Source organism: Convolutriloba macropyga, chromosome 12, assembly GCF_964194025.1.
Source record: "Convolutriloba macropyga chromosome 12, txConMacr16.3, whole genome shotgun sequence".
NCBI lineage: Eukaryota > Metazoa > Xenacoelomorpha > Acoela > Convolutidae > Convolutriloba > Convolutriloba macropyga.
The window spans coordinates 11,090,381-11,111,954 of record NC_134479.1 but is presented as its reverse complement, the minus strand read 5'-3'; the positions used below and the strand labels follow the sequence as shown (position 1 = coordinate 11,111,954).

At 34.0% G+C, this 21,574-nt stretch overlaps 1 protein-coding gene across 1 annotated transcript; it reads left to right on the top strand.

Annotated features, from left to right (window-relative positions):
- Positions 1 to 4,414: 4,414 nt before the first annotated feature.
- LOC142350265 (phosphatidylinositol transfer protein beta isoform-like) lies at positions 4,415 to 20,838 on the top strand. Its single transcript, XM_075402042.1, has 2 exons — positions 4,415 to 4,577; positions 18,218 to 20,838. The coding sequence occupies exons 1-2, from the start codon at positions 4,449 to 4,451 to the stop codon at positions 18,275 to 18,277; spliced, it is 189 nt and encodes a 62-aa protein (XP_075258157.1). The 5' UTR covers positions 4,415 to 4,448; the 3' UTR covers positions 18,278 to 20,838.
- Positions 20,839 to 21,574: the final 736 nt, after the last annotated feature.

Genomic DNA, 21,574 nt, shown 5'->3' with positions numbered 1-21,574 from the left:
CTAAGCGAATTTTTTTACTTCGAGTCTTAAACAATTTTGTTGGAGTGAATTTTGAAGCAGAAATTAAAACTTGTGAGGGATTTGAGTGATTAAAAATTGAGGATTCGAGTGGTTTTTTGTTCATACTACTGTTTCGAGAGGGCGAGAAATTTAGGTGTAAAAAGTATTCTAGTCGAGTATATTTTCTTCACGTGCGGAGTTTCCAAGCATTTTTTTTACTTTAAATTATTTTTTGCGGTTATCGGGTTTGAATTTTCTGTAGTAATAGTTGTAGTTTTTGTTGGATAGTGTTTCGAAGTCTATGGGCAATTAATATGAGTGTTATACTTATTTGGAGTCTTTGCTGCTTGAGCGTTATTTGGTTTTTATGCAATTTTGTGCCTAGTTTTGTTTTATTCCTTATAGTGTGAATTGAACAACACCTTTTGTTGAAAAGAATTTTAAGGTATATATTAGTTAGTTTTGTTGGTATAGAACATTTCTTTAAAATATAGAGGTTTTTCAGCCTATCATGGCTTGACTTTTGTCGTGTGACCATCTCAATGATTCAATTGCATAGAAAAGTTTTTGTTGTGAAGTGCACTTCTGTTATATAAAGAATAAATTGGATTTTTCTGGGTTTTTAGTTTTAGCGCTAATTTTTTTAATGATTTGATTTTAATGGATGTTTTTTGCATGCTTTTCGTAGATATTCATCCATTCATTGAAACGTTTTTCTAGGCGGAAATAACTCTTCAGGTCGTTCTGGGCTGTCTTCACAATCCGAAGTTTTTTGATTGTATTGTTGAGATGTCTTCTTTTTATGACCTTATCGCACCTTCTCGATGTCAATAAAATTAGAGTTGTGATTTTGGTCACGCTTAAGATGATTTGTTCCAACTACTTTTAAAAGGGAGCGAGAAATTGGTTTTTGAGCCAATTTTCGGTTTTTGATAGGTAATTTTTTTTACTGATGAAACTCGGTGATAATGCAACAAAATCAAAATACAATTAGGGCAAAACTGAATTTTCAACTATTTTTCTTAAAACTAACACTCTCAAAATATGACTGAAATCTGTAATTCTCGAAACGTTCATGCCAACCATTAGCTCAAATGATTCACTTGATCTACTTGTTCCGCCTTACAAACAGATGAGACCTTGACCTAGCGCTAAGACAACAAAATAACACCAAATACGGAGCGACACTCTTATATAAATTACGACGCGAAACTCGCATACGAAGAGTTGTATATCGTTTTTTTTTTCATTTTTTAACTTGGTTTTTCATTTCCTCAAAGTTGGTCAACGCATTATGAACACTCATAGTATCGAGAATTATCTGTTAATTGCGCTCAACAAATTTTTCAGCAATTTGCAGTTTTATCAGTTTTACCCCGCGCTCCCACCGAACCGCACGCTCCAGTTGTTTGAGAGCAATTCACCCGACGTTAGTCGGGTATGTTTGCTTATTGGTTCTGATGATTTGGCGGCACTAGCTTTCGAACGAAGATTTGAATTTGTTTCAGATTGTTTTCATTTATTTTTGCAAATCTTGGGTCCTATGTTTTGTTTACTGTCAAAGTCTGATGGTGCTGGAAAATGCTGATATTCAGTTCATTAATAGCCGCCGTCAGCCTCTCAACGGCCGGCCATTATTCAGTTGCTCTTTTTTACAATTCAAAGAATTTGAATTGTACTGATGTGCGGTCTTTTTTAAGATCTGGTCAAACTTTTTTAACTGTTCTTTTCAATGAGAAGTCAAATATGAGTAGTGATTTTAATCACGCTGAAGTAGCAAGAGGAGCGAAAAGCGAGTAGTTATAAGGCGTGACATTGTTTGAAACTGATTTGAAGCAAATTTTTATTCACGTGCGGCATTCTGACTTCTGTTTTCGCTGTTTTCTCTTTTATTTTTTCTACGAGTACTTTTGAAAGGTGATGCGTGTGCTCTCATCAAGCATAGTCGCAGCTTTTTAAACTCCAGAAAAGGTTATTACTGGTTTTCAAGACTGAAACGCTGTTTGTCTCACGCGATTTTTTAGATCTTGCCTTTTTTGTTAGCTTTTTCGTTCTTTTGTTATTTAGTTTCATTAACGAGGGGTCTCAATAAATCCGCGCTGAGGTTAATTCGCAAGAAATTCCCTGGTTTGATTAGAAGTAGAACCGTCTTAACTAATTTGGCACTACTTGTATTCAAATATATTTCACGATTATTTTGTTTTCCGCTTTTATTTTTTTATCGTTCTACTCGGTTCACTCATCAGTTCGTACTTGCAAAAATTTTTTTGTTTGATAAAGCTAAACATATTGAAATCCCGAAAGTTTTTTGCTAATGAGTAATTAGCCCAATTTATTATTGGGGCTGTTTTAAGTACCGAAAAAGAATACCTTGCTTCCGTTTATTAGGTGTTCGTCTATCTCGTGTATTTTTCATGGTTGTTGGTATTGTTTCATAAAGTGAATTAAATCACAGTATATATTTTTTTCAACACGCTGTTAACCAAAAATGAACCATTTAAGTTCGAAAGTTTTCTTTAATATATTAAAAGCAATTTTGGCTTGCAATGTTTGGATGCTATAAAATATAATCCAGAGGAAATGTTTTGGTGGGCGGTCTTTTTTAAAGATCACTTCACACTTTTTTGATTTCTTGATGTCAATGTAAAGTCAAATTGGAGTGCTAGTTTTTGTCACGCTGGAATAGTAAAGGCAGTGGGTTTGAAGTGTGACTATTTGAGCTGCTTTTAAAGTGAAGTCAGAAAATGGCGTCTGAACAAGCTTTTGGTTTTTGAAAGAAATTTTTTTCAACGTTATGCAAGTGTTTTTATAATGCAAAGGTGTTCTTTTGAACTCACCAAAGGGGAGTTAATGGTGTATTTGACTCGTACATTTTTTTAAAAATAGATTAGCAGTGATTTAAAAAAACGCTTTTGTAGTTTTTAGTCTCATGAATGGCTGGTCTTGGCAGGTTAATGAGTTGAAATAGAAGTAGTGTAATAGTTTTATTGATCTAAAGGTTTTAACTGCTCTGTCATAACTTGTTTTCAAAAAATATGTTAGTTTTTTGGTTTTTAGTTTCTTTGTGCGCATAACATGGTGCCATGTGGACTGCTATAGTATAATATTGCTGGTCATGTCCTTGTCAATAGTTTTGTCAGCTTTGTTTTGATTGTAATTCAAGACTTGTCCTGCTGTTTTTAATTCTTTTTCTGCAAGTTCCCATTTTCACGTCTTATATCTGATTTACCTCACTCGCTGTTTCAACTGAATTGAATTTACAATTCATTGAGCAAATTTACGCGAATACGTTTATGGTGTAAAAATGAAATCATTTGACCTCAATTTCGCTGTTAAAGAAAATCAACAATAAAGCGTCCCAATTTTTTCAAGATTTCACGTTTCAGATCACACTAGACTTTGAACTTAATCAGTTTTTCGCTCACTTTTCACTTTTGTCTTGAAGAGTTCAACCTAACAAAATGGTACAAAATGAGCAATCAACTGAGCAAACTTCTTGGAAAAATTCTTGGAAGCCTTAAGGCATGTTTCTTGGAAAATTTTATTGGAAGACCAATTTTTCTCATGAGACAAAGCATACACTTCAAAGATAATTAAAGTTGATAATTGAAAACAGGAAACAGTCACAAAATTAACAACTTCGGCAAAGAGGACTTTTTTAAGGTCTATAATTGAGTCAATATAATTTTAAATTTTGAGTCAGATATTTTTTATAAATTGCTCATTTTTCTGAAAACCATAAAGAGTGACAATGAGAGTGACACAACACAGCCGGCTGACGACCTCTGCGATCCATTCGCTCCTACAATAATATAAAGGAATTCAGAAAAAAATATTATTTGGGTTGAACTATTATTCAATTATTGGATTGATTCGCTGCACGAGAATTGCAATATTACTATAATTTTTAATTGAATTCTCTCTTTGAGTTTTTAACAGCGAAATTGGGGTCTAAATAAGTTTGAGTATAGTTCTGGCAAGCCTTCGGCAATTCGAGCTCAGCCTAGGGCGCAAGCGCCTTTGAGCTCTAATTGCCTTAGGCTTCCCAGAACTATTTTCGAGCATATACTTGGAAATGGGATAAACAAATAAAGCCCGGGCACTAAGACCTAATGTTTGAAGACAGTGCATTAAATTATCAAAGTTCCTTAGATTGTTATGCTAATTGATTTTAGTAGTACGCTCATTGTCCTCCAATTTAGAGGAGGATCTAACCATTTGCAGCGAACCTAATGAAACTATGGACCAAATTAGAACACTTTGACACTTAGAAAAAATAGGCTGTCTTTAATTTTCTTCATTTTTTCTAATGGTTTTAATCCGGACTTCGGGCAGTGAGGTCAACGGTGGCTATTATCCGGCAGTTTGACGGCTATGTTTCCATTCTTGCTATTATAGGTGTCGTGTGTTTGTAACTGTGTATGTGTGTGTAGGTTGAGAAGTACTTTATGAATGAGGAGCACAGGTTGTTCAACAGACTTCACAAACAGCTGTTCTGTTGGATGGATCAGTGGTATGGCCTCACCATGGAAGACATCAGACGACTGGAGCAACAGGTCGCCATTGAACTAGCTGACGTAAGCCCATCTCTTATACTAATAATACAATAATTAACACAATCGAATAGTGGTATCGAAGCAATAACTAACAGACGTCCATGCTGTGTAGTGTTTTACAGTTTTGTTTATACTTAGAGCAGAATTAATTTAACACTAATTTAACAGTGCGATTTGATTAGCCATCTTCGTACTAGTTGACTTAATTGTAATACTACCGAAAAATAATGTAAATTTTAATGCATCAAAACAGCGGGGAGCATTAAAATCGAAATCACTCGTAGACTGGCTGATTGATGTTAATGGTAAGTACTCTGTTACTTGTACCACTTTTTAAGAATAAATGACTGGTTAATTCAGAAGTCCACGTTCAAAAATAAAATGAAGAGCTTAATTTCGAGAAGCTACCATTATATGCATTGGAATTTTGTGAATAGGCTATAGCAAAAATTCTAAGCAGTCTTATTAATAGACGCACAGCGATAGGTGGGGCTATTATTGGCATTCTCTTGGTTTTTACGACTCGAAGAGGAGTATTGGTTTTCTCTCGGTCTTTTTTTTACAGGAAGTAGATTTGTTCACGCGGCATTTTTACCTAAAAGCGAAAGTGAGCAAAGCTGTCTCGGTGAACAGATTTTCGCTAAGCGAGAGAAGTATTTTGATCATGCGCTTCGTTTAGTGAATGACTTTTTGACTTTGAAAAGAGTGGCACATATAGATAACCGTTTTTAGCCGTTTTTTGGACTAAGTGGACCAATTTTTTTGCTTTTAGTTTGGTTTCTTATAGAAATAAAGTTTATTCGATACTATATTGAAATGTCAACCTCGGAAATTGATTCCACAGCGTTTTGCAGAGCCTGAAAATGCGTTTCAAGTTGAAAATTGGCACAAATTTCTTGATTTTTTAGTTATTTCTTGGCTTTTTTAATAGCCGCCTCATCTTCTCAGCCGGCTATTATAGCGCTCCTATTTTTTTTTTACTTCGTCGAATAAAAAAATTTTTCGCTTTACCTCATTTTGCCGCTTTTTCAACATTTTGCGTGATATCTTTTTGACTTCTCTAGACTAGTTTCTCTCTTCTCTCATTCTGCTAAAAGTGATTTTGAACATCAGTTGCTAAGCAAAGCAATTCAAATTGAACAGAGTCAGTATAAAAAATTGAAGTCAGAAGTAGAAACGGGATAAACCCATAAAGCCCAATTTTAGATGCCCGCTATTTGAACGTCGTTACTATAAGTCTTAGTTACCATCTCTAATGCTTATTGGTATTGATAGTAGCCCCTGTAGCCTCTCTCTAAGAAACAGAAGTACGTTATCTTCAACTACGAAATGCCATCAAAATAAATCGGGACTTAAAAAATGTTTTTGTACAAAAATCTTTTTTTTCAATATCTTCTATTCTTTCAATCCCAATCGTGCTTATTGGAATCAACGGCGGCTATTTTCCGGCAATCTGCCGGGTATGTTTTCTATTAATTTCTTCATTTTTGGATATTTTAACCGTCTTTTTGTCAAAAATCAGTTAATATGGCAACTTCTCTTTGATAATTCATATACTCAACGCCTCTTTCTACCTCGATGTAATTTTGTTTTATAAATTTTACATGTGCTAATCCGATTTTGGTAGTTTTTTTTTCCGATTTTCGTCAGTTTTTTGTTTGTATTTTGGTTGTAATTGCTAGAAATAGTCTTTTTGTGCAACACGAGGGACTTTAGTTTCGTTTCAATAAAAATTCAATCATTTTTGACGTTAGGTTTGTGAAAAAAAGTTAAAACTTTTTCATAAATGCAGTCTTAAAAGTTTTTTGACCATTTTTTGCAAAATGTTTCAATTTTTTGTATTTGTGAATTCTCCTTTTTCCTATTTTTCTGTTCTCTTCAGGAGAATAGATCTTTGTATCGAATGATTAGTTATCTTTTATATATCTTGAATGCTGAACAATGAAATGTATTCGTTTTTATTGATTTTTAACTTTCAAAAATCAAGAATGTGTTTTTGTTTGGGTGTACCTTACATTGTGCCCATATTCTTCACATTCTAGTTAGTAACATTCTATCTTTGTCCTGGCACCTACGTTTATTTTCGGTATATTGATTTTTCAATTGTTAAAAATGAATGATTTGAGCTTTTTCTTAGATTTTTGTCATTTCTTTGGTTTGCATTTGATTTCATTCAACATAAGGCAGTACTGAGAGTTTGATAGCAAGCCTTTTCCACAATTTCCACTTATGACTATTTACTGCAATTTTCTTCCGGCCTTGGTATTAATTCAAATGATTTTTTGCCTTTGAATATTCTTCTGCTGCTTATGTCTTTTCTATGATCAATTTAATTTTTGAGTTAGTATGCAATCATGTTGTCTAGCATATGTACAACAAGGAACAAGTGTGTGTTGTTTTTATTCCTAAGTGGAGTGGTTAGAAGTGTAATTATAGGTGTTTTCTGATTCCTAAATTTGAGCTTTCTGTTTTGAAAAGATTTAACTTAGTTTCTAAGATTATTATCTGCCACTTGCTTTCGCGATCTTTTTCAGATTAGAATCATGAATTATTTGAGGGCAATTGATAACCTAGTCAGCTTTTTCAGTCTATCACTTTTTTGACCTCTTTAATTATTTCGGCTTTTTTAACGTTACCAAACGTTTTCAATGATGTAAAATTTTGCTGCGTTTTGTTTCTCTTGGTGACAGTGGTTTAAGTTTCACCAATTTTTAGAGCAGACCTGGAGAGAGTGAGTTAATGGTTTAATACAAAAGGTAGTGGCTTCCGCTGAAATTACGGTTTTGTTAGTGAAGTTTTGACGCTTCGAGTCGCTTCCGGAAATCTTCCGGCTATGTTTCTTTATTTCGTCATAATTTTTGTTACGAACATATGTCGTCACAACCACTTCAAATCTGCCTTTTGTTCATTCGTTCATACAAATTCAACTGAATTACGTCATTTTTCACTCCTAGTGGAGCGAGTTTTTTGTTCATTCACGTGATGAAGCTAATGGTCACACGTGACTTACCTCACTCTCAAAAATGGCTTCCTCTCTCTGAAGTAACTTTAATTCAAAGAGGTGAGTTCAAATGAATGTCACTCTAATTTAAGTTTATTTGAGGGAACCTAAAGCAAAGAAGCAGGAATAAGTTATACAGATTCGTAGATAATAGCCGCGTCCTCAGTTCCAGGTTGCTATAATAGCGCTCCTAATATTTTTTAGATTTCAAAGAATTTGAATTGTATTGGTGCGCTGTTTTTTTAAGATATGTTCACACATTTTTCAATGACTTTGATCTTTCAAAACGGGATAAACAGGTAAAGCCCAGCGGGCATTAAGTTTCATTAGAGGCCCAATGTAAGGTTGAGTAGTCCTTCAAGTGCTTATAGTGCTGAGATGGCCTCAATATAAGGTTAAATGGTCATTTTTAGGAGTTTTTGGGCTCAAAATGTAAGATTTTTTGATGTTTTTTGTGATTTTTTTTAAATTTTTCATTTCATTAGTCTGAGGTTGAAGTTTTAAGAGTTGATGAAGGTCTTTTGTGAGTCAAAATTACTCGTTATAACCATTTTATGAGCTATATGTTTTGGTACTACAAACATAAAAACGCAAAATGATACTAATTTTTGCAATTTTTTGCAGGCTTTTTTGAAATTTAGTTTTCAAAAATTTAGTTGTCATTTAGTTTTTTTTTTGCCCTAGGTGTCAAGAAACCTCCTCAAGGTTTGATGATAGATTACTGCGCAATTTCTAGTGGAAATGGAATGGTTTTTTGCCATCATGACTGTTAGCATTTTTTGACAATACAATTTTTTCATGTTTTTGACATTGTCATTATTCAAGTTGTTCGAGTCCCAGGGGCCATAAAACCTCATAAGGGGTTGGATAATAAGTTATTGAAAAATTTAGAGTTGCCATGGAATACGTTTCAACTTTTAATTATCACAAATTTTTTGCAATTTTTTTTGACAAAATTCGCATTTTTTTCAGGTTTTTGAAAATTGTTTATTTTTTCAGTTTTTCCAGCTTCAGGGACCAGGCAATCTCCTTCGAAGTTTGTTAATAGGGCACTGCATAATTTCTATTAACAATGGAATGTTTTTCTGAAAATTTTAATGTCGAATTTTAGCATTTTTTGATAAAATCTGCAATTTTTTAAGGCTTCCTAAAGTTTTTGTCAGTTTTTGATATTCGTCCATTCTCAAGTGCGGGAAAACATATTCCACTTTCTGATAAAAGTGACTGCATGGTTTTTAGTTTCAATGGATTTGTTTTCAACAATTTAATCTTTCGACTTAGAAGTTTTTTGATTAAATTTGCAATTTCACATTTTTTCAAAACATGTTTATTTATTTTTTTCTTGCCTCAGTAGCCAGGTAACCTCATCCATAGTTTGATAGTATGTTATTAAATAGCTGCTAGGGGGCAATTGAATTGCATTCGACATTTTAATGAAAAACAAATTTCTCTTTGAATTTTGAAATTTAAAAAAAAATTATTGCCTATCGATCGATGAGCCAATGAGTTTTTTAAAGCTTGGAATTGGGTTACTCGATAGCCTCTAGAGACACAGAAACGATTCTTAAGATACTAATATTACGATTTTTAACGACATTTCTTTATAATATGCAATTGATTTTTTTCTAAATTTTTTGTTCTCTTTCGAGTTCTCTTTTTTATCTTCAAGGGCCAGTAAATTTTTTCAGGTCTTGCAGATATAATACTGGGCCGGTTTCAGGAACAAAAATTGGTTTTTAACATATTTTTGAGATAGGTTTTTTTTAAAGGGAAGACTATTGCCTTAGGTTTAAAAGCTTCAAGAGTTTTAGCAATGCGTATATTTTTGTTTAGTTGTGATTCTTTAGATGATTTTGTTTGTGTTCTGGATTGCATTGTTCAATTGATCTGCTGTTCAGATAGAGTACGTCTGAATTTTTCTTTCAATTCTTTGATTTGTAATTTTGGACTTGTTCTGCTATGTTCTTTTACTTCGTCTAACGGATTTTTGTTTCGTCTTACCCTGACTTCTTGGAATTCACCTTTTCAATGACTTAACTCACTCAAAAAAATGACTTCTGAACTCACTTATGGAACTTTAAATTTTATGAACATTTACTTGTTAAAGGTCAATAGTGTGCATCTAAGTAGTGCCAAACATATATGCCCTAATTCTTGATTATTAGAGTTTTTGATTTTGAATATTAATTTAGGGATCTTCTTCGTTTGTGCCCCCAGTACGTTATGCGCCCCCAGTTACAGAGCACGTGCCATTACATAGTTTGTCATTATGTAAAAAATATTGCACATGCATCTGAGGGGTGAAAATAATGTTATTTTTTTTTCTTGCCTTAGTAGCCAGGTAACCTCATCCAGGGTTTGATAGTATGTTATTAAATAGCTGCTAGGGGGGCAATTGAATTGCATTCGACATTTTAATAAAAAACAAATTTCTATTTTTTGAAGTTTGAAAATTTTTTTAAAAATTATTGCCTATCGATCGATGAGCCAATGAGTTTTTTAAAGCTTGGAATTGGGTTACTCGATAGCCTCTAGAGACACAGAAACGATTCTGAAGATATTAATATTACGATTTTTAGCGACATTTCTTTATAATCTGCAATTGATTTTTTCTAAATTTTTTGATCTTTTTCGAGTTCTCTTTTTTTGTTATCTTCAAGGGGCAATAAATTTTTTCATGTCATGCAGATATAATACTGGGCCGGTTTCAGGAACAAAAATTGGTGTTTAACATATTTTTGAGATAGGTTTTTTTAAAGGGAAAACTATTGCCTTAGGTTTAAAAGCTTCAAGAGTTTTAGCAATGAGTATATTTTTGTTTAGTTTTGATTCTTTAGATGATTTTGTTTGTGTTCTGGCTCGCATTGTTCAATTGATCTGCTGTTCAGATAGAGTACGTCTGATTTTTTTTTTCAATTCTTTGATTTGTAATTTTGGACTTGTCCTATGTTCTTTTACTTCGTCTAACAGATTTTTGTTTCGTCTTACCCTGACTTCTTGGAATTGACTTTTTCAATGACTTAACTCACTCAAAAAAATGACTTCTGAACTCACTTATGGAACTTTAAATTTTATGAACATTTACTTGTTAAAGGTCAATAGTGTGCATCTAAGTAGTGCCAAACATATATGCCCTAATTCTTGATTATTAGAGTTTTTGATTTTGAATATTAATTTTGGGATCTTCTTCGTTTGTGCCCCCAGTACGTTATGCGCCCCCAGTTACAGAGCACGTGCCATTACATAGTGTCATTATGTAAAAAATATTGCACATGCATCTGAGGGTTGAAAATAATATGCGCCCACTAAGCTGAGGGGGCTCAAACGGAAGAGATCCTAATTTTGAAAGCCCTATTAGGGCTTTCTCCTTATAGAGCTTATGTGTCTCATAAAAATGACAGTCCAAAGCTAACCCAAAAAGTCTAGTGGTCTATTAAAGGACTGGTGGTCGACCTGTCTATCTAATCTCTTTAGTTGTTTCAATTCATGGAAGGCCCCAAGCGTCTATCGGGGCTATTTTCCGGCAATCTGCCGGCTATGTTCAAAATATAACATATCATCATTTAGCAAAAGAATTTTTTCGTCTGTTTTACTATATTTTTGAGACTGCAGATCTAAGAAGCCATTGCAGCTATTTTCTGAAAATCTGCCAGCTATGTTGTTTTGAGGTTCTTAAGCTATTTTGTAAACTTTTAAGCTACTTACTAATTTCCTGGCCATTGTTTTGTAGAGACATTTACTGAGATTTGAAAGGACGCTTATTGCTCAAAGTATTTTTTGAAAATAACGACATTCAGACATTTCGTAGCTATTTTTTGCCTCGTTATTGCAGTTTTCAATTGCTCTTCAGAAATCTAAAAGTTTGTGAGCCTAACATTGTTTTTTGATGTGTCAGCAGGTTGATCGTATCAATTGCCTTGAAAAAGGTTTTTGTTGTTAGGGGTACATACTTATTTTCTGAAGAAGTAATTGAGTTTTCTAGTTTTTATTGTTGGTTTATGGGCTAATTTTTCATTTTTCAACTGAATACCTGTTTTTTGATCGGTTTAATATCTGCCAGTTAGAGGAAAAGGTAATTTCTTGACTGATTTTAATCTTCGAGTCATTCCCGGAATTCTGTTCACAAGTTGGCCGATTTTTGAAGTCAAGTTGGAGTAGTGATTTGGTGACCCCAAGACAGGAAGGACGTGCAGCGAAAAAGCAGCAAGTGGCTTTGCTCCGTGCAATTTTTTTCCCTCTAATTTTAAAGTTGAGTGAGAAAATGGTTTTTGATCTAAACTTACTTTTTTGCTAGTGGTTGTTTGTTCACATGAGGCCATTTAAATTTGACGTCAATATTTTTTAGTTGTTGGATTGTTTTTAATTGGCTTTCCAAACCCATTCTGATTTGTAGTTCAAGGCTTGTCCTGCTATATATTTTTCATTCATTTTTCACTTCGATCACGTTTTTCTTTTAACGTAAGCCACAATTTTCACGTTTGACTCTTGACTTACAGCACTCGCTTTTTCAACTGAATGGAGATAAATTTCCGTCACTCATTGAATTACGCAGTTAATCAATACGTCCACGGTCAGAAGAGCAAAATTAAAAGAAACGAGATAAACCGATAAAGCCCGGTCATTAAGTTACAGTGCGCTAGGTTATCAAAGTTCATTAGAGTGGTTGCTAGTTGGCATTATTATTAAGCTTAATATAATAGCCTTCAGTATAGGAGCTGAATTGAGTAGAATTTTGGAATCTAACTGAAAGTGCACCAATTTTTAACAATGACAATTTCTGTCTCTCCTCGTTTTAATAGCTGCCCTTATCTCAGTCGGCTATTATAGTGGCCCTATTTTGCTTACTTCATCGAATAAAAGTTTGTTTCGCTTTGCGGTGAGTCGCTGCTTGTTCAACATTTCGCGTGAAATCTTTTTCATATGTGTAGGCTCATGTTTTATTATTCTCGGCATGTTTTATTCTTTGCTCATTCTGCTCAAAGTTGTTTTAGACAGCAGTTGCGCATCAAAGCAATATAAATTGAACAAAGTTAAACTAAATCAAGAATAGAAACGGGATAAAACCGTAATTGCAATTTTGCCCGCTACTTGAATTTTGTTCATAAGTCTTAGTGTCTTAGTTACTATCTCTAATACTTATTGGCGTTGATACAAACCCGTGTATCCCCTCTTTAAGAAACGGGATTGTGTCTAACTACGAAATGACATTAAACAAAATAGTTTGCATTTTAATATTATTTCATACAAAAATCAATTTTCATTTTTTCCTTCAATCCCGATCCGTGTTATGGGAGTCAACTGCGGCCATTTTCCGGGAAGCTTTTTTCTGTTTCCGATGTTTGTCGACGGCGGCTTTTTGCTGGCTATTTTGTTTTTTAAAATATTGTTTCGATCAATCCTTGCTTTTGAATTTCCAATTGAGTTGAATTGAATTTATTAAACAGTTAATAATAATAATAACAGTTAATAAGTGTTTAATCCGATAAGATTATTCAGCTTGTTTTGGTGGCTCCTCTTTTCAAAAACTTATCAATTAAATTTTTTTTCAAATTTGAAAAATGGGCAGGAAGTTAGGAGAATTTGCAAATGTTGGGCGATAATGTACAATAGTAACTCATATTTAACGGGTAAACCTCATTATTTAGGTCATCATTTAATTCCTGATCACATTGAACGATATAGACCTTCTTACTCATTGCTGACGTCACATTTGAAACGTCTCCAGTTTGACTTGTCCTATAGATTCGAACTGTCAAGAACAAATTGAGTAAACAAATCTATCGTAGCTTGTATTCTGAGCGTCTACCTTCAAGTTACGTTGACTTGTATTAATAAATGACGAGGTGACTTTGGTAATAGTTATTATTTATCTCTATTATTAACTAGGTGGACTTTACTCAAGGAGACGTGACTGCTCGTAGTTCCAGGTTTAATCTATATCTCTATTAGTTTCAATTGTTCATAAGATGATGATTACACTGATCAAATTATAAGTGATTATTACTCCCATACTGAATTAGTCACAAATCAAATTATTGTAGTATTAAGTACGCGGCTTATCCGATTTGAAGTTAGGGTGAGAAACATGCAAGCATTTTAGTGCTAAATAGAAAGGCTTGTGTTGTTAGTTGCCTCATTTTAAAATGTTGTAGATAAGTGTTCAGCGCTAACGTTTTCTGGCATCAGTGTTTTTTGGGCATTGATAATATATCGGCTATCTGGCTAGCCCCTCTATCTTATTTTTTATTTTTAAATAAGAACTTGCTTTTTGGAGGCGATCTGCTAAGAAGGTAACTGCAAAAAAAAGGAAAAATTAATGAAGTATCGATTATAGAAAATCTCTGACCTCTAATTTTTTCTGAGCTTCATTCAGCTCTGCCATTTATCAAGCCATTTTAACCTGTTTCTGAAAATTCCTCATAATTTCAGGAGGAAACGTGTAAAATCAAATACATAACCGTGCAATGGGTTTATTATTGTCACATTGGCAGTTAAACTTTTCCTTAATTGAAATTATTCATCTGCTTGCCTTCAGAATTTGTGAAAAAAGAGACGGAGCAGTTTTGATTGCCAAGGGTTACATTGCCTAGGAAATTTGAACTTTGAAAGTATAACTGCAAGTTATTGCAGCGGTCTCAAATGTGTGGTCAATAGAAGAGCTTTTCTAGTCAAAATTGTGATTTTCGTCAATTTCATGGTGATTAGTGTCAGTTGAAAAAAGTGAAATTAAATCGTTTAAGTCATGAAAACGGATTTTTTTCTTTTGCAAGTTGAATGCCCTTTTTATTCCTTTCAAATTACTCTCGAATGAAGTTAGGAGCACTTATTCTAGTCTTGGTTGTTTTTTATAAACTTTTCTTTTTCATATGACCATTTTTTTCTTAACAGTTCGGCTTTTCGTTTACGAAAAAGGTGTGTCCGCTGCTGTCAATTAAATTAAATATAATCCTCAAAACAAGAAATGCGATAGATTGATTGTTTTTGATAATTAATTGCTCTCAAACGAAGGTTGCAACAAATATATTAGTCATGCGATCTTTTAGGCGATTTTCGCTCTACAGATTTTTTATCTGATGCTTTTTACTGTTCGTCCTCAAAAACGGAATAAACAAAAATGAAATTTAATCGTTTAAGTCAAGAAAAAGGATATTTTCTTTTGCAAGTTGAATGCCTTTCTTATTCCTTTCAAATTGCTCTCGAATGAAGTTAGGAGCACTTTTTCTAGTCCTGGTTGTTTTTATAAATTTTTCTTTTTCATTTGACCGTTTTTTTCTCAACAGTTCGGCTTTTTGTTTACGAAACAAGTGTGTCCGCTGCTGTCAATAAAAATAAATTTAATCCTCAAAACAAGAAATGCGATAGATTGATTGTATTTGATAATTAATTGCTCTCAAACGAAGGTTGCAACAAATATATTAGTCATGCGATCTTTTAGGCGATTTTCGCTCTACAGGTTTTTTTATCTGATGCTTTACACTGTTCGTCCTCAAAAACGGGATAAAAAAAAATGAAATTTAATCGTTTAAGTCAAGAAAAAGGATATTTTCTTTTGCAAGTTGAATGCCTTTCTTATTCCTTTCAAATTGCTCTCGAATAAAGTTAGGATCACTTATTCTAGTCCTGGTTGTTTTTATTAATTTTTCTTTTTCATTTGACCGTTTTTTTCTCAACAGTTCGGCTTTTTGTTTGCAAAACAGGTGTGTACGCTGCTGTCAATAAAAATAAATTTAATCCTTAAATCAAGAAATGCGGTAGATTGATTGTTTTTGATAATTAATTGCTCTTAAATGAAGGTTGCAACGAATATATTATTCATGCAATCTTTTTGGCGATTTTCGCTCTACAGGTTTTTTATCTGATGCTTTTTACTGTTCGTCCTCAAAAACGGGATAAACAAAAATGAAATTAAATCGTTTAAGTCAAGAAAAAGGATATTTTCTTTTGCAAGTTGAATGCCTTTCTTATTCCTTTCAAATTGCTGTCGAATGAAGTTAGGAGCACTTATTCTAGTCCTGGTTGTTTTTATTAATTTTTCTTTTTCATTTGACCGTTTTTTTCTCAACAGTTCGGCTTTTTGTTTGCAAAACAGGTGTGTACGCTGCTGTCAATAAAAATAAATTTAATCCTTAAATCAAGAAATGCGGTAGATTGATTGTTTTTGATAATTAATTGCTCTTAAATGAAGGTTGCAACGAATATATTATTCATGCAATCTTTTTGGCGATTTTCGCTCTACAGGTTTTTTATCTGATGCTTTTTACTGTTCGTCCTCAAAAACGGGATAAACAAAAATGAAATTAAATCGTTTATTAAATAAGTCAAGAAAAAGGATATTTTCTTTTGCAAGTTGAATGCCTTTTTTATTCCTTTCAAATTGCTCTCGAATGAAGTTAGGAGCTTTTATTCTAGTCCTGGTTGTTCTTTTAAACTTTTTTTTTCATAAGACCATTTTTTTTAACAGTTCGGCTTTTTGTTCAAAGAGAAAAACGGTCAAATGAAAAAGAAAATTTTATAACAATCAGGACTAGAATAAGTGCTCCTCACTTCATTCGAGAGCAATTTGAAAGGAATAAAAAAGGCATTCAACTTGCAAAAGAAATTATCCTTTTTCTTGACTTAAACGATTTAATTTCATTTTTGTTTATCCCGTTTTTGAGGACGAACAGTGTAAAGCATCAGATAAAAAAACCTGTAGAGCGAAAATCGCCTAAAAGATCGCATGACTAATATATTTGTTGCAACCTTCATTTGAGAGCAATGAATTATCAAAAACAATCAATCTATCGCATTTCGTGTTTTGACGATTTAATTTAATTTAATTGACAGCAGCGGACACACCTGTTTCGTAAATGAAAAGCCGAACTGTTAAGAAAAAAATGGTCATGTGAAAAAGAAAAGTTTATAAAAACAACCAAGACTAGAATAAGTGCTCCTAACTTCATTCGAGGGCAATTTGAAAGGAATAAAAAGGCACTGTTCAGGTGTGTCCGCTGCTGTCAATAAAAAAAAACTTAATCCTTAAGTCAAGAAATGCGATAGATTGTTTTTTTTATAATTAATGCTCTCAAACGAAGGTTTCACCAAAGATATTAGTCTTGTAGGCGATCTTTTAGGCGATTTTCGTTCTACAGATTTTTTATCTGATGCTTTTCACTGTTCATCCTCAAAAACGGGATAAATAAGTAAATCCCGGAAGGCATTAGGTGGCTGAGCAGATATGTTAGAGAGAGCCTTACGCCTTAGTAGTCTTGCGATTCATCAGAAATTTTGGAGGCACAAAATCACTGTGTAGAGGGCGGTTCTAAGAAGGGCTTAGTGAGGTGCTGTGGGACCCTCTCCCTCAGTTACCCCAACTAACCCCCCCCCCCCCCCCCAACGTCTACACTCCAGCTGGCGATTTGGGCCCGTCCAGCTCTCCCTCTCTCTCGCGCGTTCATTTCTCCTCCACCTCATTGGTTGTTCCTGAAAGCAACCGCTCTTCGGTTGTTCGAGAGCAATTCGCCCGACTTTAGTCGGCTATGTTTTGTCTTTTCATGCTATGTAGATGTCTACCATTCACTGTAACGCACATTTGCAGTTTTTGCCTGACGCAGTGAGGTCAGCCCCCCCGAAGCTAAAGCTATCGGCTACCAAAGCAATCCTCTAAAAGTTGTTTGAGTATAGTTTATTGGTCATTTTTTAATTGCTCTCAAATGAATATTGTAGCAATTATAGTCCGGTGGTTTTTCTATACGATTTTCGCTGGACTGATTTTTTGTTTACTTTTAGCTTTTTGTTCTCAAAGCAGGATAAAAAGGTAAAGCCCAGAGTGCATCAATTTGCTGGGCACCCCTCTTAGGCTCTGCTAGTCTCTAAGTGTACAATTCATTGAAGCTGATGAAAGGACATTTTTTAGTTCAGAGAGGATGGTGTCTAAACCGCCAAAAAGTCTTGTATGCTATAATTTTGTGTGCATCAGCTTCAATGAACTGTACACTTTGAGACTAGCAAAGCCTAAGTTTTGAGCCAGTTGTTTGAGAGCTATTCATCCGACGGTAGTTGGTTATGTTCGCCTTGGTGAAAAAAATTGTGTTGTATAGTCACCTTTATTTAGATAAACTGATTGATCAGGCAAACAAGATACGAAGAATTAAATTTCTTTATTTTGTAAGTTCACATTCCGAATTATGCGTTGAAGTCTTAGCATTAAGTTTCTTTGACCCTAAACTAGTGTTTTCTCTTAAGATGAGCACAAAAGCTTCAAGAACAAGTTTATCAGAAAATTTTACGCTCTTAATAGCGATCGGTTAACTTTTTTAATTGATCTCGAACAAAGTTGGAAGCAATTTCTAATTGCTCTCGAACGAAGTTTTGAGCCATCATTGTCTTGTGTGGGTTTCTGTTTTTATCCAAATTTTTGCTCGGTGGTTTTGAACTTTAGATTAACTATTGCGTCCTGAACTTTTTGCGTATTCGAAATGTCATTCATAATTTAAGCACCTTGTGATTTGGACCCTCTCGTCTATCCTCCAACCTTACCCCCTCCCCCCCGCGCCCTTAGACCCAGCTAGCTACTACCGAAGCCAACCGCTCGCCGGTCGTTTGCGTGAAATTTTCTCGACGTTTGTCGAGTATGTTATATTAATGTAAATACTGAGCAACTATTATTTGATGGTTTCAGGAGCTTAACAAAGGAGAACCAAAAGGATACAAACCACAAGAAGGCAAACCGAAAAAGTAGAATTCATAAATAAAGAAGACAACGAACACATTAGCACCATCATCACTACTACAGCCTCAGAAACCACCATTAACATCATCAGCATCCGAATCAGAAGTTATCAACATCAATTTGAACTTACAAGTGACAACAATATCATGTGCGGTTTCTCTGTGACAGAACAACATCAGCAGAAACGTCATTGTGTGTGTGAACTCTGAACAGTGTAAATTGTATTCTGAATTGCACTGAACTGAATTAAGGCAGTCATGGTCCTTTTGAATTCATGGTAGTTGACGTAATCTGTATATCCTTCATAACTGTTCAACTCATGTTATTTTGCAGATCAACAAAAGGATGCGTTTGATAAGCAGATAATGGTGCAAAAGGTAAACTCGCAAAGTTATTTTGAAGTACAAGGTACTTTAAAATTTTCCTTCACTTCAGGTCAAGGTGACAAGTCAAAATTTTTAGAGAGAATTAAAATTCCGTAAGTTGAGAAAGAATTGCTTTGCTTTATTTTCGACTGAACAATTTAATGAGGCTGACTTGGCCTGAGTGTCAATTTGTTACGCCGAATTTTTTCTAAGCTGAAAATTTCAAAGTGGAAGTTTCAACTCAAGTTGAAAAAAGTGTAGTTAATGGGAGAATTACACCGTTCTAGAAAAGGGAAAATCAAGAGTAACGTTCGATTAGCTGTTTTTTTTTTCAAGAAACTGTTCTTCATAAACAAAACGGACAAGTCCAATTTTTCCTCTCCGAATTTCCTTGAAAGTTGTGTGTGTGTCTGCAACAGGCAGCATTCTTTTGTTGTGATGCGTGCATATAGAATATTACCTCCTATTTTGTGAATGAATTTGAGTTATTATCTGAAACCCTCTGCTGCGGAATTGGTGTCTCATACGATCAATTATTTCCCCATTCGAGGCCTTGAAACAACATGCTTCTAATTAGCCCGATTTGAGCTCGCAATGTGGCAATTGGGGTTTCTGCAAACCAATCTTTAGATCTGTTCCCCTGTGAATTGAGTGTTTAATATACTGAAGGAAAAAGTAGGTTAGCACAATTCTACGAAAGAAAACAAACTTTTTGATGTGAATTTATGCTAGATTCGCGCCATTTTTCAAAAAAAAATTGTTATAAACTCCAGTTCAGTTTATCTACCTGAAATAAATCTTTAACAATTCCAATTTTTGAAGTCAGAAAATTATAGTTGTGAAATTTCTTTTGTGCCGACTTCCTTTGAAAAATTGAGTTTTGACTCTGTTAATTATTAATTCAAAATATTGGCTTTTTAAAAAAAACACGATGAAAAGATAACAGGTAAGCAATATTACTTTTCATTTTCGCTTTTGCCGTTCAGTATTTTGTTTGTGTGACTCTTAAGGGTGGATAAATTGTCATTTGAGAAGCTTGAATTGAACTTGACTTGAAATAACGGCCCAAATCGAATTAGCTTTCAGTTTTCTTTAATCCTTAGAGCTATTTGTCTTCTTTGTCTTTAAACTTTGTTTGCATATTTCATAACGTGAACCAAATTTAATGAACCAAAAATAAATATATGAATTATAAAAAAAACCTGACTCATTTTAAAAAGAGCTAAGGGTAGGCATGCAACCAACTCAAAATTTTCCTTCGATGTGAAAAAAAAACGCGGAAATATTTTCTACATCGTGCATAAAATTGCCAACGGGCCCTAAATTTGTTGGATGAAATAATTTTTTTGGGTTGTGAGAAGCAAACAGGGTTGTTTTGCGGTGTGCCATTCTTGTACTCAGATTATAAATTATCATCTCAATTCACGCCCACCCCCCCCCCCCCCCCCCCCATCATGCCCTCCATCACCCTCCCCGCTATCCTTAACAGCAGTTCTCAGTGAATTTGGAACAAGGGTTTCTTGCTCTCTCTTTCTCTCCTTATAAAATATTGTATTTTCATAGAAATTTAGAATTTGAAGTCAATTTATCTTTAATGTTTCTTACTTACTTCGGAGTGCAGGTCAATAAATATCTGAACAGTTTTGTTTTTTTTTGTGGAAATGGAATTCATAACTCGCTAAAATGTGATGTGCAACGGCGACAATGATAGTTAATAATAATAATAATGTAAACTAACAAGTTGGTTAATAACAAATCAATTGTTTTCATCTCCTGGTTAAATTAATTCATTCCCCCAAATACCCTTAAACTTTATGGAATCCCTCTTTCCGACGTGAACAATGTGTGAATGAAAATGAAAAATAGCTCTCTTGAGCTTTTGTTTTGGTCGAATTTATCAATCAAATTGCTCTCTGAATTATTAATTTGTATGAAGGAATTTTTGGGTGCATTGTTGTTTAATTGAACTACCCCCGAACACGACTACTGCTATGTTTCTATAAAGGTATCCTTCGTAATATATAAATCATAATATTAATAATTGAAATGATGGTTAACTTTTGCTCTTACGTTTGGCTGCTGCTGCTTCAATGGAATATACAGTGGACTGATTAATCGAGTACTGAATTTTTATTGTATTGATAAGAAGAGAAGATATCATGTATCATGTTCAATGCTATTTATAATCAACTTATTTTTATGCTCTTTTCTTTTTTGGTTCTAATCAGAAAAAAATCCCGTAGGGATTACACGTTGGTCCTCAACTTTTTGGCGACATAATGGCGTTTTTTTCTCAAAATTTTTCCAATTTTATTTTTTTTTTCAAAGCGAGGGCAATTTTTTTTGTTTAATGCCAAAGAGTTGTAGATAAGAAACAAAAGAAACAGTTTGAAGTATCACTAAAAAATAACGGTGAGGGTCCCAAAACTTTTGTCTCTTGCGAATGCGTGCGAAATAGCTTAGTTCGGTTTTTCAAGTATCTAGGAACCCAGTGATCGGGAGCCCATTTTTATTCTGAGAGTATTTCGAAGTCTTTTTGTGGAGGAAAAGATTTGCGGTCACGGAACTTGTCTAGAAAAATGGACTATTTTTGCAAGTTTAGCCCCAACGATTAACTTGATTTCTTGTTAATTGCTCTCAAACAAAATTTGTCGCAATTATATTAGTCCTGTGGTCTTTTTTACGACGCGAAGAGGAGTATTGGTATTTTATAGGCTTTTTTAAGCTAGAGCAAGTTTGTTCATGACTTGAATTTTGACTTCTTTTGTTTCGAACATTTACCTGTTTTTGATTGTTGACTTCTGTTTTCGAACATTGGACTTAACAGTAGCTTAGTTTGTGACGTATAGTTATCAGGAACTGCTGGTTATATTAGAGGTGGAGAAGTCATTTTGAGATTTTAAAAGTGTATAAGTCCCCCCTACTTCACTAAACTACAGAC